Below are 18,506 nucleotides of genomic sequence, written 5' to 3' on the forward strand. Positions count from 1 at the left end.
GTACACCCTGAGGTGTCTTGGGGCTAAACTCACTATGACAAACAACTGGAAATAGACCCTTAATTATTAAAAAGTCACATTCTAAGCTCCTTCCTAAAGGAGGTCAGAGGGGGCAAGGCTCTGATATGTGGGGGGGGAAGGCTATTCCAGAGCTTGGTTGTCCCTGTAGTGAAACGTCTACCTCCCGAGTTTATCTTTCGGAATTTGGGGACCACAATTTTCTTGGCCCCAGAGGAGCGCAGGAGTCTGCTGGGTTCATACCAAGGGAAGGCAGGCCTGAAAAACTCTGGGTCAGTGTTGTGCAAGGCCTTATGGGCGGTACAGAGGACCTTGAATTTGATATGGCCTCTAACTGGAAACAAGTGTAGCTTATAGTTTTCTTGAAAGAGACAGACTGGAATTTGGGAATCCTTAACAGAAGCCTAGCTTCTGCATTCTGCACAGTTTGCAGTCTATTTAGATGTGGCTTTGTCCCAGTCTGGCATGACCAGATAACCCCATTTGGCACTTGCTGCTAATTTTACCTAAGACTTTCAAATTACATATCTCCAGTTCTACTAATTGGTTTTTGTCATTCTGGTTTAATTTTATTTTTCAGAATTTACTCAATATTTTTTTTAATAAGTGTGGGATTTTCTTGTGTTTTGTTTTCATTTCATTACTGTTTGAGTGCTGTATAATACTTTGCACATTGCTGCTAAGTTAAGCAGGACTGCTTTTGTGCTAAACTATCACAGCGTTAAGCAAAGGCTAATGACTTTTTGTGGTTCACCGTGACACGCATTTGGTTGTTGCTTGCGAAGGATTTCACCAACCAATTTTTCAACCACTTACCCATTTTCTCACAGATACCAATAGAAAACATTGTTTTGAGTTAATCAAGATGCAAGTGCCAGCATACATCATTACACATGTTCATACCAGTGGAATGACGGCCGTGGCATTGCTGTTTCTTTTTTTATTCCTTTTTTTCCTGAGGCTGCACAGCATCAGCAAAAAAGTATTTTCATTTTTCCTAATGCTGCACAGCATTGGTAAACAATGTCTGCAAAGCTAACAGGTCTTAAAGGTGAGACCTACTGGCTTTGCCAATGTTTGTTTACTGAGCAGCCACACTGCTGTGTGCCTGCCCAGATAATTCTAGGTACTAAACTGACTCACACCTGACCAGTCATATTATTATCAACTCATACCTATGATTATTAGTAGGGGGAAGCCCTACCAGCTGCAGAGGGGGGCACTTACGAAAGCTTGGTACAGTCTGGATCATACCTACAGTGCTTCACCATTTTCTGCACTGGGAGAATTTTGCTGCAGAATCAGATCTCTCTGAAATGCGTAGTGTAACAAATTGGGCTACTGGTTGAGACTAGTGAAAACCCTAAGCCGGCAATAACACAATCCTTGTCCGGATGAACCATAAAAGTCACTAAATTAACCTCTGCTTAACCCTCTGACAGACTGGCGCAAAAACAGTGAGGCTTAACTAAGAGGCATTGCGTAAAATATTTGTCTAGGGATGGGTAGAGCTCGTGGACTTCCTTAAAAACTCAGTGGAATTCTGTGGAGTTCCGCTCCAATCTACTTTTCAGCCCAGATCCACTCCCAAGGCAAATAATAGGAGCTCAGCCAGCCCTTTGACAGTCCCCCAAAACTAACTGGGACTACTTCCTCCCTGAGCACTACACTCGACCAACCCTGGTGTCCGTCCACCAGTGGGGGGCTGTGCCTTCTTGGGACATTTGACGTCAACCTAGTTGTGCCCATACTTGTGGCACTCTGTACATTGGGGTACAAACCTCCCTATCTTATGGTCAACAAATCCCATCTTTTTAGAATCAGACTGTGACTGGTTACCATTCCTCACTTGTGAATTATTTTGTGGGCCTTTTGAGAACTCCTTTTTAAGTTTTTCTTCCCCTTCTTTCTTCCGTTAGGAACCCTGACCACCTTTGTGGGTGTGTCCCCCCACCCCAGCTACCTTTTTGAAAACTCTGGTGCTAGCCCAGAGATCTGCCTCGTCAACAAGCTTCGTGGGGTCAGTCAGCTTACTGTCAACTAGGTGCTGGCGTAACTTTGTAAAACAGATACTGAGCATGTGTTCTTTCATGATCAAATTATACAACCCAATAAACTCATTAACTTTGCTGCCCCTCACCCAGCCATTCAGTGCTTTACAGGAGTAATAAAACAAATCTACCCAAGATTGGTTGGGGAGCTTCTGGCTGTCTCTGAATCTTTGGCAATACTTTTCGGCAGTCCGCTGGAATTTGGTAATCAAAATGAGCTTCATAGGAGTGTAATTAGTTTGGTCCCCAACTTCTAATGTCGGAAGTGTGCCCCTCCCAAGTGTAAAACCAAAGGAGAAGATGGACGGAGTGTTGAACATTGCAAGCACTCACCCCCAGTCAGCTGATCTGGGTTTAATCCATCATCATTCTTTAGCTCAATCCGCCACGCCAGTTCAGACATGGCCATATGCAAATCAGTCTGACCCTGTGCCTCATGGGAACAGTCCAGCCCGAACTGCCAAGGCTGGTCTTCCCTGAACCGGAAACAAGCATCCTGGGACGGATTTCTGGCTAATCAGCCGTCACCAGCCAGGATACCTTGAATCCAGTGGCAAAGTGAGCAAGGGGCCCACGTCTGGGCATGGCCTGTCACCTTAGGGCGAACAACAGATACTGAGCATGTGCTCTTTCATGATCAAATGATACAACCCAATAAAATCATTAACTTTGCTGCCCCTCACTCAGCCATTCAGTGCTTTACAGGAGTAATCAAAAAAATCTACCCCAGATTGGTTGGGGAGCTTCCGGCTGTCCCTGAATCTTTGGCAATACTTTTCGGAAGTCCGCCTAAATTTGGTAATCAAAATGACCTTCATAGGAGTGTAATTAATTTAATCCCCAACTTCATCAGCCAGGCTAGCTTGAATCCAGTGGCAATACTTTTCGGAAGTCCGCCTAAATTTGGTAATCAAAATGACCTTCTTAGGGGTGTAATTAGTTTGGTCCCCAACTTCTAATGTCAGAAGTGTGCCCCTTCCAAGTGTAAAACCTAAGGGGATGATGGGCGGAGTGTTGAACATTGCAAGCACTCACCCCCAGTCAACTGATCTGGGTTTAATCCATCATCATTCTTTAGCTCACTCCACCAACCCAGTTCAGACATGGCCATATGCAAATCAGTCTGACCCTGTGCCTCATGGGAACAGTCTAGCCTGAACTGCCAAGCAATGTCTTCCCTGGACCAGAAACAAGCATCCTGGAACCGGTTTCTGGCTAATCAGCCGTCATCAGCCAGGCTAGCTTGAATCCAGTGGCAATACTTTTCGGAGGTCTGCCTAAATTTAGTAATCAAAATGACCTTCTTAGGGGTGTAATTAGTTTGGTCCCCCACTTCTAATGTCAGAAGTGTGCCCCTCCCAAGTGTAGGCATGTGTTTCCACAAATCCTGTGCTCCTCTGGTACCCTATGTATACTTTGAGTGCAACCTGATAAGCAGAACAACACTTATCAATGTCATCTCCCCCCACATACCTGGGCACCAAATCCTTGGGTATACAGGACCTTTTGTCTCTATCAGGTATTGCATGTATGCTGCCACCATCACAGTTGGAAACAGACTGCCTTGCCTTCACGTCCAGCTTCTTCAAACTCAGCTAATGAGCCAAGAGTAGTTTCTATTCTGCTGAGGCTCTGTCAGCCTCAGCCTTTTTGGTTTCCCTCTCAGCCTTTTTCTCTTCAGCCTCCATTTTTAATGTTCTCATCTGTATAGCTTGAATTCTCTCTCCCTCAGCTCCTCTGGAGATAACTTACTGGAGGGGACACTGCTTCCTGCTCTAACAGGGAGCACAAAATCCAGGGGTGCTGCAGGTGGTTCAACTGCTGCAGGTGGTTCCTTAGAAGAGCCATTCTCAGGCTCTCCCATCTCATTATGTAGTGTAGTTCCTATCATCCCAATAGGCTCTGCGCATTGGAATAATACCTTCAATAGTATAGGCCTAGACCAGACGTTAACTAGGTCTACTACTGTCGATATTAGACTTAAAGTTTTGGGTTTGCCAGCTTAGCTCAGAGTTCACTAGAAACTTTCTCGAATAGGCAAGGAGGAGTTGAACCTCCCTGGATAGACAAGAAGGGATTTAGTTTCTGACAACCATAGAACATGACAACTTTGCTCTCCCCTAATCAAGAGTGTATCTCGAGAGTCGTGTGAACAAAAGGCAATTTATTTTACTCAGTCAGTACGTGCATTCTTAGTCTCATCAGATTGTAGAGAAAAGGAAGAGACGGGCGTGTTCAATAAAAGATGTTATTTATTGATCAGTCTCTTTTCTCATACAAGAGAAATGGATCGATATTATTGCAATACTTATAGTTAAGTAAAGTGCATACATTAAAAGCAGAAGTATAAAATAATACTGTAAAAACATTGATATGGTTTCTAAGCCATATGAAGGTTTAAAATGATTAAAATATATTACATACACATATACATTTGACTAAACGTACTCAACTGGTGTTTCTAAATACGCCTACCCCGTGTACCTGACCTAAGTCTAATGCGTGGGCGGGAATAGAAAGTTACAGTTTAAGTTAAGTTTGTTTTTGCCAAGTGACTGACTAGAGAATTCTCTGTGAGGGGTTATTCAGTTCTGTACCTGGAAGTTAGGATGAATGAGGGATGGTATCTCTCTCTCTGGTCTCGATATTCCAGGCTGCCTGCGAGGGCTACCCGGAAGCGCCGGTGCTGGATTTCTCGGCAGGAGAAAGCAGCGCGTCTCGTTCTCAGCGCGTCAGGAAGGCGGGGCTGCGCCAGCGGGGTCTGCTCTGCTCTGGGCTTCGGCAAGTATGGCTGCTCCGTCTCGTCACCACCGCGTGTGTTTGCATAGCGCAATATCGGTAATATTTATACCTTTAAGGTGCCGAGATTGACGTAAGGATGGACATAGATACGTCAATAAGGATGTCATACGACTTGGTCGTTAGCACATTCTTTTGCTGAAGTTCTCGGTGAAATCAAAACAATGGCCGCAGGGTTTTTCCCAGGTTGTCATAGGTTTGATTTGTTATGAGAACTCCGTATGCCTTATCAGGGGCTGGAGGAATATCGCTTGTCTAATTAGATCGCAAGCGTTATGACCTAATCAGATAACACGTTCCTGTGCCGTAGTGTGGCTTCGTCAGATAACGGTATCTGCATCATGGGGGTTTGCTGCCTCATGGGCTGACTGCTAGTTAACTTGTTGGTTTGTTAACCAGAATAGGGTCAGGAATAGGGGGATCGATTCAGAACCTATAGGAATACATCACAATTACTCTCCTGGGAGTGGGCTTCTGCCCTGGCCCTCAAGGCCTTTTGAAACTCCACCTTCTTGGTGGTTCCTGGGGCAGGTACCCCCATCTCCTTTGTTGGACCTAGCCCTATTTGCAGGGTTATCCACAAACATTTTGCCTTCTTCGTCTGGTTTTTCTGACCTTTGCTGAGCTTGGGGGCTGTTTTAAAGTGTCATGTCGACCTGGCAAGTTCACCTACTTGCCAGGTACAAACTATCTCTTTAATACCATGCAAGGCACCTCTAGAGTATGCCCTAGGTAGCCCCATGGGCAGGGTGCAGTGTATGTAAAAAGGTGGGCATGTGCCTTTAGGTTTTACATGTCCTGGTAGTGAAATACTGCTAAATTCGTTATTCACTAAAGCAAGGCCTACCTGTCCCATAGGTCAGCATTGGAGCTGCACTGTAGCACTTTACAAGTGTAACTTCAAATTGGGAAACTAATGAAAATTGGAGTTTGGCGTCTCTGGACTCACAATTTAAAAACACATCTTTTAGTGAAGTTGGTTTTTAAATTGCAGGTCTGAAAATGCCACTTTTAGAAAGTTAGCATTTTCTTACTTTCTCCATTCTGCTTGTCCCTAGAAAACACATCTGGGTTGGATGACAGCTGGGCTTTGCGAATGCACTCTAGACAGTCACACACAAAGTGTGCCATGCATATCCTGATGGCCCATCACCAGGCTGATGGGTCTTCCTGAGCTAGAGTGGTGGGAGGAGTAGACACTTGCACCTGAATAGGTCTGAGCCTGTCCCCTCACAAAGAGCTGCATACTACTTGTAGTGTGTCTGGAGCCAGGGCCAGGAAGGACAGGGTCTTGTGCACCACGAAGAACGTTCTTTGAAGTCTCCCTACTTCAAAAGCTAAAATGGGTATAGGTAGTGGACCTCTCACACCATATACTCAGAACACTTCTGGACTGAGCACGTTCTGCCAGGAAGAGCTGCTGAGCTGCCAGGAGGGACTGCCACTTTGCTTCTTGCTTTGCTGTGTTGGCCTGCTGCTTCTTACCTGGGAGTGAGAAGACTGGACTGCATCCTGCTTTCTAAGGTTCTACAAGGGCTTGACTGAGCTGTTGCTGAAGTCCCAGGGACATCAAAGACTTCACCTGCATCTTGCTACAAGCACCTGGGCTCCTCTGCTCCGAGTCCTAACCTGCCAAGTGGCATCAAATCCAGTCCTGGGCCCTTGGAGGTGAATTTGGTGCTGTAACCAAGAAATCAGAGCATCAATTTGTAACCAGTGCATCCCTGCAAAATAGCCGCTGCCTGCACCGAAGCCGTTGATATCGCTCACAGAGTGCTCAACGCAACTATCTTGACTTTCAATGCAGCCCCGACATTGCCACAGTGCCTCCAAAGAACTGCCACTGCACGAGTCTTAGACACAGCACCACCAATGGCAGTGGCACACCGTTCTGACTCCGACGCATCCCCAGCCCTGAGTGGCTTTTGACCGATGCATCGCCTTCAGCCCAGCAGTTCGCCTCTGATGCCGTAGAAACAACACATCACGCTGTTGGCATCGACGTATCACTGATGTTGCTTGGCCTTCAGGAACCAAGGCCTCGTAACTGCAACCAACTTATCACCTCCTCTGCACAACGCATCGTCCGGGAGTGGAAAAGCTTCAGTGACCTTGCACCACCTTTCGGAACCAGTGCATCAACTGCATCTACGACGCCTCACCTCCTCTGCGCCACTCATCGTCTTTCATTTCTGAAGCATCCAAGGAACTGTAAGGGGGTCTGCATGATTCCTGTATCCAGCCCGTGCTCCATCGTGATCGGACTGAACTTTTGGAGTCAGATAGCCCCAGTTGGAGCTATTGACTGCATTTTAATTCAATCTTTAAAAATTCATATCTTGATTTGTGCATGTTGTATTTTTGTCCTATTGGTCTTGGTTTACTCAGATAAATATTGGCTATTTCTCTAAACTGGTGCGGAGTACTTTTGTGGTGTTTTCACTGTGTGTGTTTATGTATGTGTGTGCACAAATACTTTACACATTGCATCTTTCGTTTAGCCAGACTGCTCTGTGCCAAGCTACCAGAGAGTGAGCACAGAAAATTTTAATGTGTACTACACTTACCCTGACTAAAGTGTGGGTTCCCACTTGGACAAGGTGCATACCTCTGCTAACTTGAGACCACATTTCTAACATCCTTGCAGAAGATTTACAACTGCACCACTGTGTAATCTTCCAGCTTGGTCAACTCAAACTCCCTGTTTCCAGTCGCAGAACTAGCCAGAGAGATGATGTAGAGGATGAATCAAAATACAAAGCAGGGAAAAATGAAGAAAAATCTGAAATGGTCTTTGATGTGGAAGGGTAGTGTGCACCTGGTTATTGAATGGCACTGCACAAACACCAGCCCTATCCTCACCGCTTATCCCCACTGTTAAAAATTGGGTTTCTGGTAATCAGAAGTACGCACCCCGTCCAACCAGAAACCATAATCCTAGTCAGTGTAAACTGCAAGACACCTTAAATTAAAGTATCCTGTGCTCAACCTCTGGTAGCTTGGCGTAGAGCAGTCAGGCTTAACTCAAGGGGCAATGTGTAAAATATTTGTGCAACTCTTAATACAATAACACAGTGACAACACCACAAAAAGACTTCACACCAGCTGAGAAAAACAGAATATTGTTTTATAAATAAAACAAGACCGAAACTACAAAAATCCATCAAGTAGAAGCTAAGATATGATTTTTTAAAGACTACATGCAAAAAAAGAGCTTAGAAGCAAGTAGCACCTAAACAGTTAATTGGTTGTGGTGTTTCGGGACAAAGTCAAGAGTTCAGAGCGACCGTGATGGAGCACGGGCCAGAGACAGAACCCATGCCGGGCCTGTTGATCCAAAGTTCCTTAACCCTGGTCACAACAGCGGGCTGCGTCAGTGATTTCCATGCAGTAGAGGTGTTACTCAGAGTTTCTCCACGCAACCGCGGTGATGCACTCGTTCTGTGAGCAAAGCATATGTTCTGGAGTGTGGCAGTTCTGAATGTAATGCACCGGGTTTCTCCACGCTGTAGAGATGATTTGTCGATCTTCTCCATGCAGTGGCGGCGATGCATCGGTGCCGAAGCAGGGATTCCAGGTGCAAACGAGCGGTTCCAACTCTGATGCCCTGGTCTGGTTCCCTGCAACAGCAGAGATGCATCAATCTTGCTCTTGCAGCAGAGGATGCGTCGATTCCAGCAAAGCAGCAGTCCACCAGAGTGGCAGCACTTTCAGCAGCACAGTAGTTCTTCTTCCTGGCAGGGCAGTCAAAGCTCCAGAAGTGTACTGATTTGGTAGGGCCAGAAGTCCAGTACTTATACCAAGAGGAGACTTCAAAGAAAACTTTGAAGTGGACACAGGTGCTCCATTCCTGCCCTTTCTCCTGACACATTACATGGGGTAATTAATCCTTTGGGTGAGGACAGGCTACAGCCCTTTCAGGTGTGTCAGGTCCTCCCTTTCATACTGTTCAGGATAGCCCATCTGCATGTGAATGACTACTCAGACACACCTACCCTTCCTTTGTGTGTGGCGGTCTAGAGGGCATGAGGAAGGCAGCTGTCACCTACCCCAGAAGTGTATCTCAGAGACAGCCAGAAGGGACCAAATGGCAAAAGTAAATAAATGCCAAATTCCTAAAAGTGGCATTTAATAAACTCGAATTTAAAATTCAACTTCACCTAACTAATGATTTTAAATTGTGAGTTGAAATGACATTAATCTTGAAAAGTGTCTTCACAGTTGGGAATTACACTTAAAAGCTGTAATAAGGAAATCCCAATGTTATCCTAAGGGAGAGAATGCCTTGGAGTAATAAACAAAATGTAAGGGTTTTTCATTACCTGGACATGTAAAACTTAAAAGTACATGTCCTTCCTTTTAAATACATGGCACCCTGCCCAGTGGGTAGTCGGGGTCTATGTTAGAGGTTGCTTGTCTGTATGAAAAGAGAAGGATTAGGCCAGACAAGAAGGTAACCTTGTCTGGCCCAAGTAGCAGTTTATAACTGTGCATACAGGCTCAGCAATGGCAGGCTAAGCCATGGTTAGAGGGCTCCGTAGGTGGGTGGCACAATGAGTGCAACAGACCCACTCGTAGCATTTAATTTGCAGGCCCTTAGCACATGTAGCGAACTTTACTAAGGACTTATAAGCAGATTAAATATGCCAATTGGGAAAAAGCCAATGTTACCATGTTTAGGAGAGAGAGCACGGGCACTTTAGCACTGGTCAGCAGTGGTAAGGTGCACAGAGTTCTAAAACTAACAAAAATTAGTTCAGATCAGAAAACTGGAGGGAGGAGGGCAAAAAGTTAGGGAAGCCCACCTTAAGGCTGTCAGGTCTAATAGATAACATGAATACTTCGGTGAGCGTCTCCTTAACTGCTACAAGCAGGTAACTCCTACTTGGTTGCAGCTGTGCAGATTATGCATTGCCTTTCGTTGGCCCATCGGTGTGATGCTCTTACATTCAGCGCACTCCCATTTACCAAAGTTTAAGAATATCAAAAAGCAGCAATGCAGAAACAGCCATAAGCTTGTATAAGAAAAGATTACACAAAGCCGCAAAACCCAGACAGTGGTTAACAATAAGCCATCTAACCAGAGAATATGGCTCATACAAAACGTGATGTAATGTGGCGACAAGTATAAACATTTTGTCAATTAGTTGAACTTACATAAAATCTTTCAAGCGGTCTTAGACCTGCTGGAGTGGACAGCAAGTACCAAGAAGGTTAGCTCAATGCCCTAGCACTGAGACCATTACCTACAGAAGCACGGGGGCTCTCATAAGAAGCTGCCTGTGGTCCGCTATTAACTATTAAAGTTTTTTTCTTCTATGCACTCTACGGAGATGCACTGATCCATCATCTTATTTCTTGCACTTCATAGAGCTTCATTAAACCCCTACACAAATGCTGGCTAGCCCAGAGGAAATCTTGTAGGAGGACGCCACCAAGTAGAAGAATTGTGTACGTCTTGGATCTGATTTTCTATCGTACTAATTGCCGAAATCCATAAACTGACAGAGGTGGTGTTGGTGAGGAGTCTTCTAAAAAAATATGAATTTCAGGTTCTACAGCCACAAGATTAATCACTCACAAAATACAAAATGTAGCAATAAAAAAGAGACTTAACTCATTATATTACGTTTGTATCCATCTGAAAACTCACCTATATAGAACCAGTCTAAAAAAACACTATGCTCCTTTACAGTCTTTTCTGTACTCTAATCTATGATTGTTTATGCACACCCTTATTCTACTACTATCTTTATTCTCTGAACGCCATTTCTGGTAATCTGTAAAGTGATCCACTCCGTCAGTGGTTAGGTCCGCACTATATAAATTATAAAACTTAAGATAAATAATTGTCACCATGAACAATGCAGTTTATTTTGTACTACGTTATCATATAGGAAGATTTAGCTAGTGATCAGAGCTAGCCTCTATAGTCCAGAAACAGGTTTCTGGAAAATAATGAATATAAGGATCGAAAAGTACCCCATCTGCAAGCTGGAAAAAGATGTTAGTACAGAGACATGGGCACTCCATTATTCCTCCTTGAACTCTGTGTCTAAATAACAGGAGATAAAATCAGGAACATGATTTGTGGTGCTCCAATTATGGTATACATGCAACTTGATGAACTGTAGCAAAAGCATAAACAAAGGAAGCACTTAATGCACTACATTTTTATATTTCTCGATTTCGCAAAATGAAATAACCATCTGCCTTGAAACACCCAGTGTTTTGTCCAGGACAGAAAGCATTGAAAAACCAATAATTTCTGCAGAGCATCACAGAATAGAAATAAAATGGTACCTTTTCCCAATAAGATGTTTGCCACAAATGCCTTCTTCATTGCTAGCCTTTCATTTTGCTGCCAATCCTTTTCAGCCTGGAAGTGACTAAAGTGATAAGCAGGCCACCAGTCTTTCCTCGAATCCCATTCTTGAAGTAGCCATTCAAGATGCTCCCTAGAGCAGAAAGGACAAGACAAAAAAGTGTGACAACCTCAAAGAAAAGATACAGGTGATAAAATAGGTGCTATAAAAGTATTACAGCTCTGGCAATCACCTGGTCTTATAACTGGCCTCCTTTTACCCAATCCCACCAGCCAATATATCTAATTTTCCACAAAATTCCAACCAAACTGACGATAAAAAACATACATGGACTCCCGCCACCAACCACCCATCACCCTTTCCATTTGAAACATTCCCAAACCTCCTCTGGTCCCAAGTTAAAAATAAATAACCTGACCTTCTGCCACTTAAAACCCGCACCACCCTCTGTGCCAACACTCCCACTCCCAGATCCAAAGCTGTGCTCTCCACTAGCCGGCACTGCCGTCAGCATGGATTTTTATCATTATGAGTGCAATGCTGTGGTGATCCATGGTGACAGGGGAATGTGGCAGTTGGTGCAGACCGTGTGCTGTCTGTGGTTTTCCGCGTTTCTCAAGAATGTGGAGACCTGGGAGAGGCAGTAAAAGATGGGTGACCCTACCAGCTAGAGTATGACGAATGATGATTGGAGAGTTCGTCATGCTCTGAAACATTTACGAACTATATTATGTCCTGCAAAGCTATGATGAAGCACGGAAAGACGCCACACAGCTGCAACATTCTTGGGCAGGCATTATAATAGTGTTTTACAAGTTTCATAGATCAATATATGTAGAGTACATAATTAATCACTCTCCTGAATCTAGAAGCACGCGGCTCAATCCGTGCACGTTACGCACGGCCGACCGCCGGGCTTTATCTACCGGCGTGGCAAGTCTTCATTCTCTGCCCGTAATTCTGACGAGCAGCACGGATCAAGCCGCGTGCTTCTAGATTCAGGAGAGTGATTCATCTCACACACATTCCAACGGCGATAAGGTTCTGAATGGTGTTGTAATAACTGCACACCTTGTTTCCTGTACCGTGGCGAACTTGGGCCATGGGTTTATGTAAATCGACAACACACCTGAGTAGCCAGGCTTGGCACCAGGAGTAGGTTGCCCCATCCCGTTCTGATGAAGACTCGCAGCTGAGGCCCAAACTTCCCTCCATGCATCAGCCGAAACGCCGACGCCCTCCACTGTACAAGACCTGTACTTGTTTCCCACCTGATATACACTTGAAATTGCATTTGGTGCATGATTAATTTACAGATTACATATAAAGAAGTGTTCTACATCAGACAGGTCTTTTGATATTGGTTTTGATTACCAGTAACTTTTGAAAGAATCAAATTATGTTTATCTCTACCTCTATGATTTACCCTCTCACCACCCACCACTACCACTTCCTTTAAACTTTCCTTCTTTTCCTGCACGCAACCTATTGCTAATACAACTACTTTGTTTTGAGTTCAGTAACTAATAAATGTGTTACAAGTAATATTGGCTTCAGTGGCGCTCCTTTCTGTGTGGTTTCTCAGTGTATGTATTCATAAATAGAATATGGATTACATATATGAGAATTATCCTGTAGGTATAAATTAACAGTTTTGTAGTATTTCACACAACACAGACTGTTTATAATTGAATTTATCTCTGAAAATTAATCACGGACTACTTTATATGAATATATCTTTGCAGAAAAAAAGCTTCTCTAACATAACGGAATAAATTACATGTTTCCGGATACTTCTGGCTGTTGCACATTTTTCTTTGTGGTATTTCTATAATACTATGAGCAGTCAATTCATGAGCTCCTAAGGATTTGATTGTTATAATTGATTTAGATTACATACTTGATCGGTTTGAGGACAATTGTTTTTCGTATCATTCCCCATCAACCAGCAGTGAGAATTTAAGAGGGTAGAAGGAGCCCTGCAGTAAACAAAGGTGAACTTTCAGCAGTGTTGTGGACCCATTGGGGCTTTGACATCAAAAGTGAAAGGAAATAGCACTAACAGGCACAGGACTGAGCTTAAGAGTGGTGCTTAATTGTCTGATGCTCCAGCAACCAGCAGTTTTTTTTTACATCAAACCGGTGAGATTAGCCAATGTTGAAAAAACAAATCAAACTTTAGAGGCCTTTGTCACTGATCAGAAGGCAACAAATGATAACCTGTAATTTTCAGTACTGTGCTGCTGCCTCCATTGTTAGTGTGGAAGATAGGTTTAAAAGACTGAAGAACGTTGAGAGGGTAGCTGATGGAAGTCTGCTGGGCTAGAATGAGGGCAAAAGGGAGACTGATCTTTTAAAAATATATTTATATATATTTTACAGAGTTTTATATAGCGTGAACTTTGCCCTAATCGGTTATCAGAGTGCTTTACATAGCAGCAGTTGCATTACATGAGGACACATTAATTTTTGTTTTTTGTTAGGCACGGGGAGATTAAGTGATTTGCCCAGAATCAGCGTCATTGCCGAGACACGAACCCAGTTCCCCAGATTCAAGGTCGACGGCCCTATCCGTTAGGTCAACTCCTCTCTTTGAAACTATATTGAGACTTTTCTTCAGACTGAAATGGGTTCTTCTAATTAACCCCTTCGCCTAATCCTGAAACAAGCAGTTAAGTTGTCCACTAGGAGCAAGGGCAATTCAGAGGAACAGTTCTGCTTACCCTTCAATTCTCCCATGATAAAGTGTAGTGATTTCCCCAGATGTTAGTCCAGCGTTGACTGACAAATGAAACTGCACAGAGACTTTGTTGCCTGTAGGTCAGTGTCCTAAAGGATGCATTTTCAAGGGTGTCTCAGCGACAAGAATATGATGTTCAGCCAGGTAGAAGAAGAGGCTTCATTCTTGGGATCTCTAAAAGAGAAAGAATTGCCAATCTAATGTACTGTGGTTTGCTCTTCCTTCTCTCTGCTTTCCACATTGCATTTCCTTGTTGACTATTATGCTGTATCATAGCCAGGTATGGTGGTAGATTAGTTGTAGCTGGGCCCTACTGCTTTTGCCATCATCTCCTTGAAGGGGATTTGAACCTTGCTAATTTTATGTTTTGTTTCTTCCACGTCTGCTGTCACCTGGTTGCAATTATCTTGACAAAGTCATATTGCAACTTTGTCTTTTATACTCTGGCACCTGATTTTCTTTGTATTTTAACATATACAGGATGTTTCTTGAGACACATCCTGCATCAAAGTCCTGTTTAAGTTTCAATTGTTGTTAAGTGCATTCGGTCAAAATGGATTTGTTGGACCTGGCCTTCTTTAAAGTGTCACTCCCCAACTTTTTGCCTTTACCCCTCCTGCTTACTGAACCTGTTTTTGTAGGCTTTTAGGACTCTGTGCACTTTATCACTTTTAACCAGTATTGAAGTGTTTGAGTTCTCTCCTTTAAACATTCTAAACTTGGCTTTCACACAGTTGGGACATTTTCTTTACTTTTAAGTCCCTTGTAAAGAGGTACTAGATGTAGCCAGGGACAATAAATTAAATGCTACCAGTGGGCTTTCAGCAATTATTGTGCCACCCACTTAAGTAGCCCTTTAAAACCTGTCTCAAGCCTGCCACTGCAGCCTGTGTGCACAGTTTTAAGCTGCCATTTCAACCTGACAAAATGAAGCTTTTGCCAGGCCTGAACCTTTCTTTTGAGACATATATCATCCCTACAATAGGCCATAGGCAGCAATAGGGCAGGGTGTGTTGTATTTAAAAATATAGACATGTACTTTTAAGGTTACATGTACTGGTAGGGGGAAACCTCTCAAATTCTTTTTCACTATTGCAAGGCCTACCTCTCCCACAGTATAACATTGAGCTACCTTATTCCATGTAAAAACTGATACGTTTTGTTCTGATAGATACATCTGCCGTGTGGATTCCTCACCTTGTGAATATCCCCTTGCGTCAGCAAAATTCGGAAATTCTTTTTGTAGCTTCGCGCCGATGTGGACTTGGACGTCATAGAGACACGGCATCGCACGCGACTCCGCTGACGTCACCGACGCCTACAATAGGCCCACGCCGGCGTGATGACATCAGTTCCCTTTTTTCCGCGTCGTCGACGCTAACGGTTTCGGGATAATACTCAGTAGCTTTTAGTAACTCTGTTACTGTTTTTCTTCGTTTCTTTGTTCCCTTGCCTCTTTGTCTCCTTATAATGTCGACAAAGAAGACTGGATTTAAGCCCTGCAGGGAGTGCGGGAAAATGATGTCCGTTACGGACCCACACCAGGACTGTATTTGGTGTTTAAGCTCCGACCACGACGTAGATGGATGTTCGTCGTGCCAAAAAATGAACCCAAAGGCCCTGCGAGAGAGGGAGACCAAACTTCTTGTGGCGAAACTGAAAGCCGATAAAGGAAAGAAGTCTTCAAGATTCCGCTCGAGGAAGTCGAGGTCGAGGTCAAGATCAAGATCTCGAGAGGCGTCGGCTTCGAAGTCTTCGTCGGATCATGCTTCGAGGTCGCATAAGAAGCACAAGAAAAGGAGACATGAGTCTTGACGTCATTCGGCTGAGAAGTCGGGCTCGAAGTCGAGATCGCCCAAGAAGGTTAAATCGAAGGTAATTCAACCACAAGAGGTTTCGGATCGGGAAGATGAAGCCTCGCCTTCGGAGTCACAAGTTCAATCTCCGACTCCGGTTGCCAATCCGACTCCGATGCCGTCTCCGGCTCAAGAAGAGGTGGAGGAAGTTCCTAATGAGGAAGAAGAATCGGCGCCTGTTGAAGAGCCGGATTCAAATCTGCCTCGAGATCAGCCTGAGGGTGATCATCCACCTTTTCCTGCACCAGGTCAGGATCCATCAGCGTTCCTGAACGCTATGTATGGGGTATTCTCGAGATCATTGTACCCCTCTTGTGCACCGTCGGGTCCCATGGGTCCAATGGCATTTAATTTGGGTGTGCCTCACTCTTATGCCCCGGCACCTTTCATGCCGTATATGCCAGCCCCGACTCCGCTGTGGCAGTACCCGGCTCCGCCGAGGTCGACGCCGGCTAGACTGAAGTCGACGACTCCGGTACCGGCTTCGCCAGCTCCGAGCAGATCTTTGGAGCATCCATCTAAGCCTTCGGATTCTGTACCGACGTCGGCTCCGGCTCCGTCGGAGTCGGTGGTGGATCCGACTGCGATCCGTGTAAAGGAGAGGTCCAGGAGGGAAGCTCAACGCCTCTTGGAAGAACGGAGATATTGCGAGTCTCACCTAGACTTGGAAGAAGGTGAGCTGGATGAGGATTGTTTCGAAGAGCTGGCTGGTGCTAGTGGCCTTGATTTTTCCCCAGAGTGGGAATTGCCATCAGGTCCGGATACGCCTTCGAAGGATGTCCAGCCATATCACGTGGTAATGAGGAAGGCTGCAGGACTTTTAGGTTTGACATTACCAACTGTTGAGTTTAAGTCAAATCTACTTACAGAAGTACTCCATTCACCAAGCTCAGCTGTGGAACCGTTACTCCCATTTAATGAGGCATTAACTGAACCTATTATGGAGGTGTGGAAGAAGCCTCTTTCTGCTCCTGCTGTCTCAAAAAGTGTGGCGAGGAGATATAGGGTGGCTCCCGAAGACCCTGTCTTTTTATCATCTCACCCTTCTCCTGAAAGCCTAGTGATTCAGGCTGCATGCTCTAAAAAGTCAGTTGGTGCTTTTCCCCAAGTGCCTGGTGACAAGGAGGCCAAGAAGCAGGATCAAGTGGCCAAGAAAACTTTCTCCTCCACAAGTATGGCGTTAAAGTCAACGAATGCAACTTGTCTCATGGGGAGGTATGTGCACGCACTTATGGACTCAATGCGTTTGTTGATTCCTAAGGTTCAGGAGGACTGCAGGGGTGACTTTGAGGAGGTGTTATCTGATACTCAAGCAGCAGCTCGTCAAGTTATCCAGAGCGGTCTAGATACTGCAGATTTTGTGGCACGGATCATGGGCACTGCGGTTGCCACAAGAAGATCAGCTTGGCTGAAATACTCGGATTTTTCTGCGGATGTGCAATCTGCACTGTTAGATCTACCATTTGATGGAGTTGGACTCTTTGCAAGAAGGCAGGTACAGCCATAGAGAGGTTTAAAGACAGCAGAGCAACTGCTAGATCTCTTGGTCTTCAAGTAAGAGGTTCAACAACCAGAGAGTTCAGAGGTTTTGGACGCTCTTCTTTTCGTACCTATAGATAAGGTCAGCAGCAGCAACAACAACAGCAGCAGCAGCAAAATACCTTGTATAGGTCATACAGGGGAAAGCAAAGGGCACGTCCTCGATGGCGTCAAGCCTCTTCCTCCTCCACCTCCTCCAACCCTCCAGCCACAGAAAAGCAGCCCTAGATCCGCCATTCAGGATAATGCGGGTCCGGTGGGGGGTCGGCTTACCTACTTTCTACGGGATTGGGAATCGGTTACATAAGATCTTTGGGTTCTCAATCTCGTAGAAAATGGGTATGCCCTTCCCTTTCGGGAATTCCCTCCCAATTACCCTCCTTGCCAGGGATATTGCTCAGAGGAACATCTGTTGCTCCTACAGGAGGAAGTTCAGACTCTGTTAAGAAAGGGTGCAATAGAGGTGGTCCCAGAGCAGGAAAGGGGTCAGGGATGCTACTCCCGGTATTTCCTGATTCCCAAGAAGGATGGCAGACTTCGTCCAATCCTGGATCTCAGGATCTTGAATCTCTATCTGAAGCAAGAGAAATTCAAGATGCTCACCCTTGCTCAGGTTCTTCAGGCGCTGCTGGAAGAAGACTGGATGGTGTCGCTCGACTTGCAGGATGAGTACTTTCACATCCCCATCCTGAAGTCGCACAGGAAGTATCTCCGTTTTACGGTGGGATCGCAGCACTATCAGTTTGCGGTCCTTCCGTTTGGGCTTACTACTGCGCCTCGAGTCTTCACCAAGGTGATGGCAGTGGTGGCGGCGCATCTCAGAAGGTCAGGGATTCCTGTATTCCCTTATTTGGACGACTGGCTGATCAAAGCAGAGTCGTCAGAGAGAGTGCTCCATCATCTGCAGGAGACAACCCAGTTGTTGTACAGGTTGGGTTTTTCGATAAATGTACCCAAGTCTCACCTGGTGCCCTCCCAGCGCAACCTGTTCATAGGTGCTGTACTGGACACAACTGTATGTCGTGCATTTCCTCCTCCTCAAAGGATTCGCGACATACAGAAAATGATTCCTTTATTTTACAATGGAGCGGTCGTTCCAGTCCTGAAGGTCCTTCGCCTGCTCGGTCTGATGGCTTCATGCATTCTGTTGGTCAACCATGCACGCTGGCACATGAGG

At 45.0% G+C, this 18,506-nt stretch overlaps 1 protein-coding gene across 1 annotated transcript in view; it reads right to left on the reverse strand.

Annotated features, from left to right (window-relative positions):
• The window catches only part of LOC144762925 (TATA box-binding protein-associated factor RNA polymerase I subunit A-like), a 124,650-nt gene that overhangs the window by 20,572 nt on the left and 85,572 nt on the right, over positions 1-18,506 (reverse strand). The window contains exon 5 of the mRNA XM_078648225.1: positions 11,172-11,326. Coding sequence (XP_078504351.1) covers positions 11,172-11,326 — 155 coding nt within the window. The remainder of the gene's footprint in view (positions 1-11,171; positions 11,327-18,506) is intronic.

Source organism: Lissotriton helveticus, chromosome 6 (assembly GCF_964261635.1).
Source record: "Lissotriton helveticus chromosome 6, aLisHel1.1, whole genome shotgun sequence".
Classification (NCBI taxonomy): Eukaryota; Metazoa; Chordata; class Amphibia; order Caudata; family Salamandridae; genus Lissotriton; species Lissotriton helveticus.